The 14,727-nt window shown below is 48.0% G+C and overlaps 1 protein-coding gene and 1 pseudogene across 2 annotated transcripts; both read right to left on the bottom strand.

The window, feature by feature from the left end:
• Positions 1 to 2,341: 2,341 nt before the first annotated feature.
• Positions 2,342 to 2,442, bottom strand: LOC120237735 (annotated as a pseudogene).
• A 6,589-nt stretch (positions 2,443 to 9,031) lies between these two features.
• On the bottom strand, positions 9,032 to 13,479 carry KLF4 (Kruppel like factor 4). 2 transcript variants are annotated; one of them, XM_039241043.1, is made up of 5 exons: positions 13,023 to 13,477; positions 12,787 to 12,907; positions 11,122 to 12,112; positions 10,858 to 11,022; positions 9,032 to 9,604 (listed from the first exon to the last, which is right to left on the bottom strand). In XM_039241043.1, exons 1-5 carry the CDS (start codon positions 13,025 to 13,027, stop codon positions 9,429 to 9,431), a joined length of 1,458 nt encoding a protein of 485 aa, XP_039096974.1. In that variant the 5' UTR covers positions 13,028 to 13,477; the 3' UTR covers positions 9,032 to 9,428. The 2 variants fall into 2 exon arrangements, with proteins under 2 accessions (XP_039096974.1, XP_039096969.1); XM_039241038.1 differs by having other exon boundaries at positions 10,858 to 12,112; positions 13,023 to 13,479.
• Positions 13,480 to 14,727: the final 1,248 nt, after the last annotated feature.

A 14,727-nucleotide genomic window follows, 5' to 3' on the forward strand; every position in this document is an offset into this window, starting at 1 on the left:
TATCAAGAAGGTTGCTGATCTCTAGTCAAATTAATTACATGTATAAAGTGCTTTGGAATCAGTGAATGAAATATTTGAGAAGAAAAGCAATGGCGTATTTACTTATTTACTTTCGATAAAGAGGGGCCTTAGGGCACTGTGATGCAGAAACGGATTGTCCTTTCTTGAGTCATTTTCCAAACTGGAGCATAGAGGAATGTGGTGTATTTTTAATAGAATGACAGATAAGATTACTTGTTTCTATTAGCAAGAGGGATGGGTTAGGTCAATCTTGTCCACATAGCTTCCTGTGCACCAAACATATCCCCTGTTTAGATTAAAAAATAAGCACATTCCAAGGAGGTGAAGAGCAGATAATCCTCCAAATGAAATTAGCTTCACTTTATCTGGGAGGCGGTTGTGACATGACAGAAAGAGCTTGGGGTTAGGGGCCAGGTAGACCAGGGTTCTGATCATTGGGGAGGGGGTGACCTTGGGCAAGTCACTTCACCCTTTGGGGCCTCGGTCTTCTCCACTACAAATGGGTATAATAACAAATTCTTAAACACCTAGCAAAATCTTGGATATATCATAGGTGCTCAATGAATGTGAGTGCTTTGCATCCACCTCCAGCTCATTCAACCGACAACTCTGAATCCAGGTACCAAGCATGTTCACCCTGACACACAAGACATGTTTTCCTGTGGTCAGTGATGATAAAGAAACTAGAAACTGAAGGAAACAAACAAATAAATTACATGTCCTATACCCACAGTCTAAGAAATTGTCCCTCCTCACGAAGTTTCTATTCTTGGCCTTCTGTTGTCAATCTGGGAATATTGTCAAAGCAAATATTAGTTAAAAGTTGTTGACCAAGGGACAGGTAGTTAAATACCGTGTACAGCTGAGAGTATTGTTATCACAAACCTAAAATAATTTTTCTCAAGCCTTTATTTATAAAGGGAGATGTTGGACTGAAGTATTCAAATGTGTCCTGAGACAGTCGGGCAGAGGATTTTTTTTCTCATCAGTTCTTTTTGTAGACCTAGTGTCTGATCAGTCCACTGTAGTGCTTTCTTCTTTGTTTGTTTTTCAACAAAGTGCCCGTGCATTCTCATTAAGGAAATAAAGGAAATGTGTGTGTACCAAAACCTAGGAGTTATTTGTCAGTTCCTAAAGAGATGACTGGATTGGCATTGCTGGAGCCTAAGTGGACTCCACCATTCATGGAGAGAATCAATCTATCACACTCCCCTTAATCAGTGCAAACATTCGGCCGAGCAGTTTTATCAATTTTTTAACATACCATATTGATTGTATATCAGGAGGAGAAACTGAAAATAAAGAACTCTAAACGTGGAAGAGGTCACGCACTTCCAAATGCAAATCGAGATCCAAACATTAAACAATAGGGATCTTCTAATCCTTTCACAAAGGCCCAAATTGCAAATCAGACTCCCGAGCCAGAGTGGCTTTGCCTAACAAAGTGTTTAATGCAAAGAATCCCTTAGGCAAAGGCTTCTCTGTTTCTACAAGCTTTGGCACCAAAAGAGCCTTACGAAGTCAGTTATGCTCCCTCACTATGAAGTTAATTGTGCCTAAAACAAAATAACGTTGTCGTCTTCGTGTAGATATGCAATCTCGAAACCCTAGAAAGGTGTCTTGGATTGCAGATTAAGCTACATCTTGCCTGAATCATTAATTCCAAGAGAAGCTTGAAATATTTGGTTGTATAAGGTTGAAACCGTCACGCCGAACCTGAATAACACGTTTTAACATGCTTTGACATGCACCTGATAAACAAGTTGGATGTATCTAAAATAATAAGCAGTCGAGAAAATTGTAGGGGGAAAAATGGTGTATGTTGCTGTAGTTAACATGGCTGAGTCTGTCAAAGAACGATACAATCACTTTCTAAGAGACGTAAACAATTTTTACTGGCTAGATTGCTGATTTCCATTTCAGTTACACTATATACCCCCTCATGGAGCCATTGTACCAGAAAAAAATACCTGCAGACTTGCATATTTGTGTATTCTTCTTGATCTTTGGTTTCCCTACCCTCTGCACAGTGGCTGGTAAAGTAGATCTTTGAGCAGATTATATATGTTTGAATGGAATCGCATGGGAAGAGAAAGAAGCAGAACGAAACCAGAATTATGTTTTATATTAACACTTTTATGGAATGGCTCCTATGTTGTCCGTAGAAGGGAACAGCGGGGAGTGGTAAAGCGCCTGTCTTAGCTGGCTGGCGGCACAGCACTGAGAGAAGCACTGTCGAGAACAATGAATACTTTTTTGGACATCAGCTCACAATGTTACATTGAATTTAGAACTGTCCTGTAAACAGTTTTTTTTTTTTTTCCATACGGAACCCTTCATGAATTTGTATGTCATCCTAAGGCGGTGCTAATCTTCCCTCTATTGTTCCACTTTTAGTATACGTGCTGCCGAAGTGAGCGCTAGAATTTTCCTTTTAAAACCATCCTTTTTGGGGCACCTGGGTGGCTCAGTTGGTTGAGTGTCCAACTCTTGATTTCAGCTCAGGTCATGACTCCAGGGTCTTGGGATCCAGCCAGAGTGGGGCTCTACGCTGACCATGGAGCCTCTTAAGATTCTTCCTCTCCCTCTGCCTCTCTCCCTCTGATCACACTTTCTCTCTCTCTTAAAACAAAAAACAACAACAATGAAAAAAAACGAATAAAGAGGAGAGTTTTAGAAAAATAAATAAAACCATCCTTTTTGTTTTTTAAATTCTTTATTCTCCTCTAAGTTTCCCTTAGGTTCTCAGAATATAGCAGTCAGCTGCTGGCCTGCTGAATGAGATCAAGGTGCTGGTTGGTGTTCCTCTCTGGACTTGATGTGACCTTGGGCAAGCTCAGTCTTTTAGGTGGGCCTCCATTTTCTCCTTGAGTTAAATAGTCTTAAAGATACTTTCCTGTTCAGAAAGTCTGTGTATTTATTTATTTATTTACAACATCTCATTTATTTATTTACTTACTTACAAGGTCTATGTAATTTTACAGCTTTAGAATATGCAGTCTGTTCCCCGTTCCCTCTGTGAAACACTAATAGTGGCTCAAAGGCAGGGACATTTGTCAACTTCATGCACTGTTTTTCTAGATTCAGTTCATTTAGACATGTTCAGACATCAGAAAACTACTGTCGTGCAAGCAACTAGAAGAGTTTCAGGCTTGAAGAGCAGCAAAGCAGGTGGGTGGTGGCTTCACAGCCATGGACGGATGCGCCTTCCTCAGTCGGGGAGACTGGCGCACCCAGGATATACAGTGTAAAGTGCCTTCATTAAGCTTTTAACGTGTGATTTTTAAAAAAATCTTCATTGTTATCTGTATCGGACACTTATAAGTTGTGTAAAGAGGCACGATGGATTATCTAAGGATAAGGATAAACTTTTGACAATTTTGGACCTTTTTCCAAATTCGGACTTCCTGAAGGCTATGCCCAGTGTTCCCTTAACTGCTTCCTGTGGGTAACCTGACACCCATCTGCCTCCCCCCATACACAGCAAATGAACAAAATTCTTTCTAGAATCAATGCAGAGAATCACCTGTCAAGAAAGCGTCCTCTGAAAAAGATGCCAAGATTTGGGGCTAACTATTTAATAAGTGATTAATTTTTACTCAATTAAATCCAGTAACTGTGGGTATTCAAGGGCAAATAAGGGAAACTTTTAGTGCCTTCTAGGGACTCATGTCTGTTGAAGGAGCCAGACCCATAAAACCTTGTAATATGTGAGGATAAGAGTTCAATGAAAGATCTAGATTGACTAAAACGCAGGAGACTTTTAATAAAAACTGGGCTTTGAAGGATATATAGGAGCTTGTCAGGGAATACAGGTTTTTCCAGAAGCAGCAGAGACCCACATCTGTAAGCAAAGCTCAGAGGCTGAAACAGGCATGGTGCAATTAGGGTCAAGAGTAGTTTAGCATGGCTGGTACAATTGAGGAGTGACTGGGTATTTAAAGAGAGAATAATGGACACTAGGTGGAGGCCACAGTTGAAGGACTGACCATGTTAAATCTTTATCTACTAGGCACTGGGGACCCTGGGAAGTTAATGAGTAGAGGAGGGGCTTGACCAGATCTGTTTGACCAGGAGAGCTGTGTGCTGAGCCAGAGCTGGGGATAAAAACAGGAGCTTTTTCTTCCACCTCACACTGAAAGTGTGGTCATGCTCATGGCATAGTGATCAGCATGAAAAACATCTGTGGGAAACTCACAGCTTCCCCATCAGTCTACCTTTAAATAGCACTTTGGTTGGGAGACAGAAAGTGCGGGACTTTTGACTCTTTACCGGCTTTGTTGGAAGAACCTGGATATTAGCAAATCCTTCCGAATTGGTGTGTATCCATTTTGCATGTGACCCTCCCTGCCCAGCCGACTGAAGACAGACATATTAGGAGAAAAATGCTTTGGGTATGTCAGCAAGAATGAAAAACAAAAACCAAACACTAACTTGTTAAGGGAAACTCAGTTTCCCTCTCCATAAAATGGGGATGGGAGAGGGAGCTCCACTCCATCTTCATTGTCAGGATCTGTTACAGTAAAGGAGAGTGTAAGTGCTTCATAGATCTCACAGTGTTGTGTAGAAGTAAGGTGTTATTATACACCAGCAAAAAGTGACCGGATCAGAGAAGAGGCATGCTTGCGCTTACTGAAAAAAAACCCCATCTATCATGTCTAAGAGACTCTGCTTTGTGATTTACATTGATTCACTAATCTCCCTAGCTTTCAGCGAGTGTATCTAGAGTTCCTTCAGTATCTCTGAAAAGTTATTTACCAATTTTAGCTTTTAAGTGGGTATGCAGACACAATATCTGAGTGTCATGTCAATATGGCCACCGTTCAGTAACATGCATGTTGATACAATCCAATGCCAGTTAGTACAGATTCAAATATCATAGGTGACATAGGTATTACAATCCCACTCAACACCCCCCCATTCCCACCTCCCCCCGCCCCCCCCCAGCCTGAACAGATTTGACTGTTTGATTTTAGATCATTGCCAAACCTCTACCTGAGGCTTCATCTATCTACCTCCTACTACCTACCTACCTGCCTATGTCTCCATAAAGAGCTATTTCACTTGCCTCTTGCTTTGTTTAGATAATATCAGGTACCGTGGACATGAAAAGAGACATAAAAGGATGACAAAGGGTCCTCACACTTTAGACTATTGTTATAATTATTGTGTTGTGTCAGTGAAAAATGCTCTGCTAGGTATAATCAGATGTCAAAGGGATCCTGGAAATGTGTACTTGCTTTTTGTTATGAAATTGCGTTTCTATTTATTTCCCCCTTTTCCTTTAAGAAAAAGTGGAGAAGGACATTTGGGAGCACAGGTTGCAACGTGCTGACTCCTGTCGGGTGCCAGAGAAGACTGAAGCGATTTGAACAAGTCAATGGTATTGTGGAAAACAATTAAAAAGGTGGACTCTCGGTGTACGTGCTTCCAGAGAAGCAGTTTGATTGATGCTCTTACCCTGTGCGCCCTCCTCTGCCCCACTAGGCTAAGTGGCTCTAACACAGCCTGAAAGATTTTCTGTGTTTAGGTTCACATGACAGTGGTTGGTTTCTTCTGTGTTTTGACTCCAACCAGGGCATTGAAGCCTTTAGGAATCTTCATTAGGATTTAAGACCTTATTAGTTTTTCAGGAGACGGTGAGAAATGTACTCAAGATTTACTGTTTTAAGGTAAAGGCTTCCAAAGGGTGTTTGTCTCCAACTTTCATTTTAGTTTCACTTACTATGAGAAAACTCTATTTCCATACAGCATTCTGATTGTGAACAGTCGCTCCTTCTGCATTTTCATGGGTAGAACCCTCCGTGATATGTTCCACAGCACTCATTACATAGAGAGTTCTTGGTGGTTTAATGTGCAATATTATTAGAGGGCTCTGCACGTGAGCACTGAATGATAGTTTCATTGACAAACTTTAGGAAGCAGACATCGCTTTCCATTTAGCACTATAAAAACATGTCTCTATACACTAGAAGGTGCTAAGAAAATACAAAGAAATGAAGCGCATAAAATAAAATACATGATAAACAACACGATAGAAGAACGGAATACATAAGCTAAAAAGTTTTGTGGAGGACTGGGTGTGTGTATGGTGGTGTGCTGAATAGGGCTTCAGACGCTGGAGCATACAATAGAACAGGTGGCTGACATAGGCTGCTAAATTTAGGTACTCCCATCTATCAAAGTACAACAGGCACCATCACTGCTTGTTTTAAATATTTGCCCTGTGGACTTGTTTTCTTGGCATAAGGACCACCTCCCATGGGCTTTCTTATATGTAAAGAAATTATATGTAAAAGTGGTTAATCTCCAAGTATGAAATAACATTGCATGTTTCTAAAAATTACGACAGTTTTTGAATGGAAGAAAACTCTTCCCCCAACCATCCTACTCGAGATGGTGAAAATTCCTGTTTTATTTTAACAAACCCAAACAGACACTAAACGTGTTTTCAGACACTAAGCATGTTTTCAGGTAGGAAGACTATTTTGCTGGAAAAGGCATTTTACTGGGAAAGAGATAGCCTGAAAAAGTCTGATGTGTAGGAAACCCTGTTGTTTATCTTGTGTGTGTCTGTGTGTGTGTGTCGTGAGCACAAGGTAAAACCTATGACATACAAAATTAAATGTCATAGGGAAAATGTAATAAGCAGGCATCTCGAATGTTAGGTGCACTTTATTATACAGTGTAAACGGCTCTATAATGCAGTAATGACAGGACACTTCGGCGCTCCGAATGAATAGGGATGAGAGTAAATAGTTTTAGCTATTTGTGCACGTTGAAAAGTTTTGCCCTGTTTCATTTTTGGTAAATCTTATTTGTTGTTGATATTGAAACTTTTTCAGATTAGCAAAAGTTTATGCACGTGATGTTTCACTACGACATCAGAAAATTTTTAATAAGTACGTTCTATTTTGGGAAGTTTCTTCTGAGATCATAGTTCCTTAGCAAGCATGAAGATGGTATCAGCCATTCAATAAACACTTTTCATACACAACCGTGTGCCAGAAGTCTCTGTATGAGAGAAAGGTGGGTTACAAGAGCAACCACCACAATGCAACACACAAGAAAAGCCTTCTTGTTGAAGTAGCTTTAACTGCTCTTTTAAAAATAAAAGCTTAAATATTTGCACCTGCATTCTTAAAAAGCTAAATAGATACTTATTTGGAAACTGTAGAAAATCTACATGGAGAAAACCAGTACGGATAGCTTGGCATTTCCTTCCAGGCCTTCCTCTGAAAGTTTCTGTGACTCCTCTCTCTCCTTCAATGCACACACACAAACGTATGCAATTGGAATCATACTGTTTATAGTCTTAGGTCCTGCTTTTTCCACTTAACATACCATGAGCATTTTTCCATGTCATTAAATATGCTTTGAATATGTTCTTGGCCACATAAAATTCCATCCTAGTGATGCACCTGTTTTCTTTTAAGCTAAGACACATGCTATGTTTTCCAGTCATGCTGAACTCCTAAAAGCTAAGGAAAATACTTTATATTGATCCACCATCAGGCCCTTATGAATTTGTTTTCGTCTCTTTATAAGATGCACCCACACTTCTGGACACTGCATATAACGGAGAGTTAATCAGCAGTCTGAAGATACGAGGCAGCTTGCCTCCTTGGGTCAACCTGCATCACCATTACAGATGTACAGAGTGTCAACAAGTGTCACCAAAAGCCTTTCTGTCTGGTGACTGCCACAAATGTAGTTCAAACTCTGGCGTACCCGCCTCAGAAAAGCATCAGTGCCCTTTTAAAGTTGAGTAATTTCGGAAATAGGCTCCAAGCTTACAAAACCACCACTTTAAAGTTTTACTTTACACTTAGCTTTGCGAGAGTACATTTTAATTAACTCGTATTTCAGTCTGCTGAATCTAGAGAAGACTGATGGAGTGTTAAATCTGCCAGAAAATTCGGTCCTAACCTCTTTTAGGACTCCAACTAGAATGTATCTGTAACACACACTAAGCATAAATGAACCCTTTAATCCTCAGGAGGGCACTGTGGAACTACATTCTTAGGGTTTCTCTGCTGTAGGAAGGTTTCTTTTGTTCCTCAAATTGTTCCAAGTGCAAGGCCAGGCCTCAGATTTTTATATTTTCATTTAATTTTAAAGAGAAACCATAAGGACCTTTTAAAATATGAAACTGGAATGTGTGTATTTTATGAATACTTTTCTATTAGACTGAGCATATTGTAGAATGACTGAGTGGGTTTATACCTGGAAATTCATATTCAGGTGAGGAAATTGCATTCATGTACTTTTCCGTACATTTGGAAAGAGCCACCCTGAACCAGGTCTAACTCTCTGATCTCCAACAGTCAGCTTCCACAGCCTTAGACTTTCATAGTCCTTACTGTAAAACTAGCCTTAAAAATGTCTTCTTTTAAGATCTGTGGAGGTCAAGTTTGGCCTTTTCACATGCCCTCCCGACTGTGTTTAAACTGAAATTCCTGCAACATGCTTTTCCAGGGGAAAAACAAAACAAAAACAGTGTTCAGATAAAATATTATAGGTTTATTTAAAACTTAATTCTCACCTTGAGTATGCAAAATACAAACTCCACAAAATGTTCATTTTTTTACTTTGTAGTTTACAAATATACAAAATAGAAGTTTGCTTAAATTTATATTACATATTTATTAAGGCAAGGAACTATATAGAAAAAAACATTTGTTCTGCTTAAGGCATACTTGGGAATAAACCATTGTACAAATTATTGCACATCTGAAACCACAGTGCATAACAGACTGTCTGCATAAAAATGTTAAAGTAAACCAGGTGTATTTACCTGACTTAGGTCATAAGTGTAGATCGGAAGACAAAAATAGATTTTCCTTGTCAAAGTATGCAGCAGTTTGAGAACTTTGGCTTCCTCATTTGGTACCTTTAGAACCAAGACTCACCAAGCACCATCGTTTAGGTTATTAAAACACATTTTCTGTACCTGAATTTCTTCCTCTTCTTATAATAATGGCTTTTAGAAGGCAAAGAGAATACAAGGTGATCTTTATACTTATATTGCATCGAAACAATTCAAGGGAATTCTGGTCTTCCCTCCCCCCCAACTCATGGATCTAATTTATACCCTGATATCCACACCTTCCAGTCACCCCCTTGGCGTTTTGTAAGTCCAGGAATATTCAAGTTGGATTGAGAATTGGAATGATAGAAGATCCAGTCACAGACCCCATCTGTTCTTTGATTTGTCTTCTGGTTTCCTTGTGTCTGGTTTCCTTGTGTCTCCTGATTATCCATTCACAAGTTGGCTTGTTGGGAACTTGACCATGATTGTAGTGCTTTCCAGCTGGGTTCCTCCCCTCCCGGGGAAGACAGTATGAAAGGTAAAAAATACTGAATTCTCTTCTTGGCAGTGTGGGTCATATCCACTGTCTCGGGAGTTAAAAGTGCCTCTTCATGTGTAAGGCGAGGTGGTCCGACCTGGAGAAGGCCCGGTCGCACTTCTGGCACTGAAAGGGGCGGTGCCCGGTGTGTTTCCGGTAATGCCTGGTCAGTTCGTCAGAGCGGGCAAATTTCCACCCGCAGCCATCCCAGTCACAGTGGTAAGGCTTCTCACCTGCCGGAGGAAAAAAAAACCCGTTGAAGCCATTGCTACATGATGCAGAATTCGCCACTTTAAAAACTGGAGGCCCAATATTAAATTTCAGATCATAAATAGGAATACTAAGCTTCTTCAGGTATTCCTTTTGTTTTTTTGGGGGGTGGGGGAGGAACAAACATTTAAGTAATGAGAACACACACATACAGCCTAAACCTATACTTCTATATTGCTAATGTTTTCATTTTTGAGTCAAAGTACCATAGTGATACAAGTGATTTTGGAAATGAAGCCTGGTTTGTCTCCCCGACCCAAGCGAAGCAATTAATATCCTCTCCCACACTACACTTTTTCTGCTTCTGCATGTTACTTTTTAAAAAGTTTTTTAAAATTTAATTTAACATATAGCGTGCATTTGTTATTTTAATGACTACACCTAATTGACCTTATGTACCTGTACTTAAGTGACATGGAAATTCCCTGCAGGGACCATCTTAGACCACACACAATCTTAGCAATCACAACCACTGAATTCTTGAAATTTAAATAGAACTTACTTATGAAGAGTAGAACTAAAAATAGCAAAAGCGTGAAATGTGGGAAGGGAACAACTGGGTGAAAATCATCTAAAAAATTAAAAACTAATAAGACCTATCATATTTTTGCACGGCAAGTGTCTTTTCTTAGTTTATTTTTGAGACAATGCGAGTGGATAGTATCAGGGAGAGGAGACAGAACCCCAAGCAGGCTCCAAGCTGAGCTGACAGCACAGAGCCCAACGCAGGGCTCAAACCCACAAATGGGGAGATCATGACCTGAAGTCGGATGCTTAACTGACTGAGCCACCCAGGCGCCCTGATAATTTAGGGTGTTGTTTCTTTTAATCTCTACACTCAACGTGGGGCCTGAACCCACAACCTCAAGATCAAGAGTTTCAGGCACCAGTGACTGAGCCGGTCAGGCACCCCCAAAGTGTAATTTCCTGATTACAAGGGCAATGCTTTGCTCAGACTTGGAGGCCCACCTGCAGCCTGGAACCTCCCTCCTGCCTTTCAAAAGCCTAAAAAGAACTGCACATTCAAGCGCTGATGCTATCCACCAAGCAAAAGGCTCTTGGGCAAAAAAGGAGGCGCCGGTTTGCTGTTCTCTCCTGTGATCCAAGAGATGGAGGAGATAGACTGTGCCTCACATCCCAAGGGAGGCCCTGAGAAGGGTCCGGTTAGCCAGCGGGGCTGGATCCCACCCTCCCTTCCAGCAGCTCCTCCTCCTACCTGTGTGGGTTCGCAGGTGTGCCTTGAGATGAGAACTCTTTGTGTAGGTTTTGCCACAGCCCGCATAATCACAAGTATGAGTGGCTGTCCTTTTCCGCGGCCACGACCTTCTCCCCCTCTTTGGTTTCTGCTCCTCCGGCATGCAGGAACCAGGTGGCATGAGCTCTAGGGGTGAAGAAGGTGGGGTCAGCATCATCCACTGAGCCCTGGAGGGCCGGCATTCGCAGGGCTCCCCAGCCCGAACTATGAATCCCCGGGACTGACCTTGGTAATGGAGCGGCGGGACCTGTGGCTGCATCTGGTCCGGCAAGAAGGGTGGGTAGTTGGGCCCCGGGTGGGGATGGAAGCCGGGGGGGAGCGGTAGGGCAGGATGACAGTCCCTGCTGCTCATCAGTTCCTCGGCACCCAGGGTCGGGGTAGTCCTGCTGGGGAGCTGCCGCCCCAGGGGGAAGTCGTGCGCCGGTGGCCGGTGGCCATTGCTGAGAGGGGGTCCGGTGCCCAAGTGGGCCTCTAGCGGCCGACCGACGGTGCAGGACGAGACTGCCTCCTGCTTGATCTTGGGGCACATGCGCGGGGGCCCGCCGCTGTAGGGCGCCACCACGACCGGGTGGCTGCCGTCCGGACTGCCTTTGCTAACACTGATGACCGACGGGCTGCCGTACTCGCTGCCGGGGGCACTCAGCGACGACTTCAACACAAACTTGCCCATCAGCCCGCCCCCTGGCGGCGGAGGCTGCTGCGGCGGAATATACACCGGGTCCAACTCGGGCCGCAGGAGCTCAGCCACGAAGCCGCCCGAGGGGCTCACGTCGTTGATGTCCGCCAGGTTGAAGGGAGCTGTGGGAGGAGGCACCGACTCCCGGCCGTAGAGGAGGCCGCCGCCCGTGCCGCCTGGCGCCACGCCCGGGTCGCCGCCGGCCCGGATCGGATAGCTGAAGCTGCAGGTGGAGGGCGCGCTGGCAGCACCGCTGCTCGACGGCGAGGACGAGGAGGAGGCTGACGCAGAGGAGGACACGGTGGCGGCCACAGACTCCTGATGGGACAGGGAGTTGGAGAGGATAAAGTCCAGGTCCAGGAGATCGTTGAACTCCTCCGTCTCCCTCCGGGGTAGGAGCGCTGGGTTGTTGCCGCCGCACGCCGCGCCGACTCCGCCACTTTCCAGGTCGGTGGCCACGGTCGCCGCCGCCAGGTCGTAGGGGCGGCCGGGAAGCACAGGGGGAAGACGCTTCATGTGGGAGAGCTCCTCCCGCCAGCGCTGCAGGAACGGGAGGGGAGAGATCGTCGGTCGGCGTTGGTGCCCTGCTGCTACACTAGACACCGGCGGGCCGGCCACGCGATTCTGCCCGGGCACCGGGACTGGGCAGGCACGAAGCGCCCGGGGCCTCCGGGTGCCAGCGCTGCAATCTCGGCCCACCCCCGGGCCGGAGGAGAGGCGGTGCGTCGGTCTGGAGGATGTTATGTCGTGTCTGCCCGATTGCGTGTGAGCAAGCGCCGCGGCTCGGCAGCTCGGGTCCTGCCCCAGCCAGATCCCGGGGACGCTCCCGCCAACCCTGGAATTGGGACACTGAGGATATCCCTGGGCGCCCTCGCCACGGGTACGCCTACGCGCCCAGCTCTCTGGGGCCTAGCCAGTGTCTAGGGACACAGCCACCTCCCGGCCGGTGGCCCTCGCGCCAGCTCTGCCGCCTGCGCGCTAGGGGACGTATGCGGACCGGGGGTGCGCCCCCGGCGGCTCCGCAGTGCCGGGACCGCACGCGTGTACAACTGAGCCAAGGGGCGCTGAAGCCGTCCTAGGAAGACTGCGGGACCGGCGGGGTGGCCTCTCCTTCCCTTCGCCGGGGGCTTCTCGGTGACCCGTGCGCTCCACGCGTCCCCACCCTACCCACAGAAGCCCACCGGACGACCCCGACCTTCCGGGTTAACACTCACGTTATTCGGGGCACCTGCTGGACGCAGTGTCTTCTCCCTTCCCGCCGGGCCGGACGCGAACGTGGAGAAGGACGGGAGCAGCGCGTCGCTGACAGCCATGTCAGACTCGCCAGGTGGCTGCCTGCGGGCCGGGTGGGGCGCAGAGGCAGGAGTCAGGGGGCCGCGCGCGACCGCCGCTCCGGCGCTTCCCACCCGCTTCCGGCCTTCCCCCTCCCTGCGCCCCGCGCTGCACCTACCTCATTAATGTGGGGGCCCAGAAGGTCCTCGGGAGTCCGAAGCCGTGGGGGTACCCTAGCCCCGAAGTCGACGAAGAGGGAGAAAAAAAAGACTTAGAAACGAAGCCAAAACCAAAAACCCCAAATTGCCCGAGATCCTTCTTCTTTGGATTAAATATAAACGGGAGATGCCTTTTTAAAAAAGTTCCTTTGTATACAAAAGTTCTTAGAGAAGTTGTAAACTCGTAAAAAAATAGACAATCAGCAAGGCGAGTGAGTCAGTCCGGTGGCCGCGCTGCGCTCTCTTCGATTCAGCAGTGTCCTCCACCACTGTCGCAGTCGCCGCGGCTGTTGCCGTGGGCGCTGGGGCTGCGGCCGGAGTGGCGGGCGGGCGGCGCCGCCAGGTGAGACTGGCCGCGGAGGCGCGGATCTGCGGACTGGGCGGCGGCGCGGGGCGCGGAGTCCAGGGGGCTGCGCGGGGCGCGCGCGGCCATGGGCGCTGGCCGCGGGCGGGTGGATGGGTGGGGGGCCGGAGGGGCGGGGAGGGGCACTTGGCGGCTCCCGGTGCCGCCGCCGCCCGCCACCGCCTCTGCTCCCCGCGCGCCCACAGCCGCGCTCGCTGTCTCGGGCCGGGGAACTGCCGGCGGCCGCCGCGCGCTCCTTACTTAACTTCTCGGCTCCCGCCCTACCCCGCCTCCCTCCGCACCCCGCCTCCTCCCCGCCGTACGCCACAGCCGGCCGGCAGGCCCCGCCCCCTCCCTTTCTTCTCCCCTCCCTCCTGCGGCCCCCCCCGCGCGTTGCCATGGCAGCTAAATAAACAAACTCGGCGCACGTGGGGGCGGGGGTGAGGGAGGGGCGCGGGCGGGGCCCGGCGGAGCAGTGACGCCAGCTCGGCAGCTGGCGGGCAGGAGCCGCGCTGACGCCGGCGGCGGCGGCGGCGACGGCGGCGGCGGCTGCCCGGGCGCGGGCGCTCAGTACCGGGCAGCCGGCGGCGGCGGCGGCGACGGCGGCGGCGGCTGCCCGGGCGCGGGCGCTCAGTACCGGGCAGCCGGCGGCGGCGGCGGCGACGGCGGCGGCGGCTGCCCGGGCGCGGGCGCTCAGTACCGGGCGCAAGTCCGGTCGCCGCGCGCCGGGGGCAGTCGGCGTCGCCGTGGTCTGCTCCCCGAGTTCGAAGCTCGTGGCTTAGGAGTCTGGTAGGGGCTAAGGGGTCGGTACAGCGCCCCCCACCCCCGCTCTGGTCAGCGCTCGCTGCGCACTCTGCGCGCTAGCGAGCAGCGCGATTATCCGCGTGACTCATCCAGCGCTCCGTCCCTTCCCTGCGCACGCAGCCGTCGGGCGCTGGTCTCGGGGCTCACGGCCAGCTCTCGCGGGGCTCTTCGCGGGCTCTCCTGCCTGGCGGGGTGGGAGGCGAGGCGGGAGGTGGGTACCCAGAACTATGGTGGGCCTCGGAGCCTCAGAAGGCCGGAGGTGTGTTCCTCGCCTGGAAAAGGGCGGCAAAGAGGCCGCAGCGGGAAGTGGGAGGTAGGGTTTTGACATTTCAGGGAGCCAGAAAGGGAGTGAAAGGGCTCAAGACTTTGTGGGGTGGAGGAGGGCAGAGGGCCTGTGAAGCGAGGAGACACCTTTCAACCAGGGAATCTCAAAGCACTTTACAAGCCACGCACCCTCCTTTCCACTTTATGGATGAGCAAACTGAGTCATAAAGAGGTGAAATGGCGAGGTAAAGGTC

The sequence above is a fragment of the Hyaena hyaena genome, unplaced genomic scaffold (genome assembly GCF_003009895.1).
Source record: "Hyaena hyaena isolate Hyena2069 unplaced genomic scaffold, ASM300989v1 scaffold_6, whole genome shotgun sequence".
In the NCBI taxonomy this organism is placed as follows: Eukaryota; Metazoa; Chordata; class Mammalia; order Carnivora; family Hyaenidae; genus Hyaena; species Hyaena hyaena.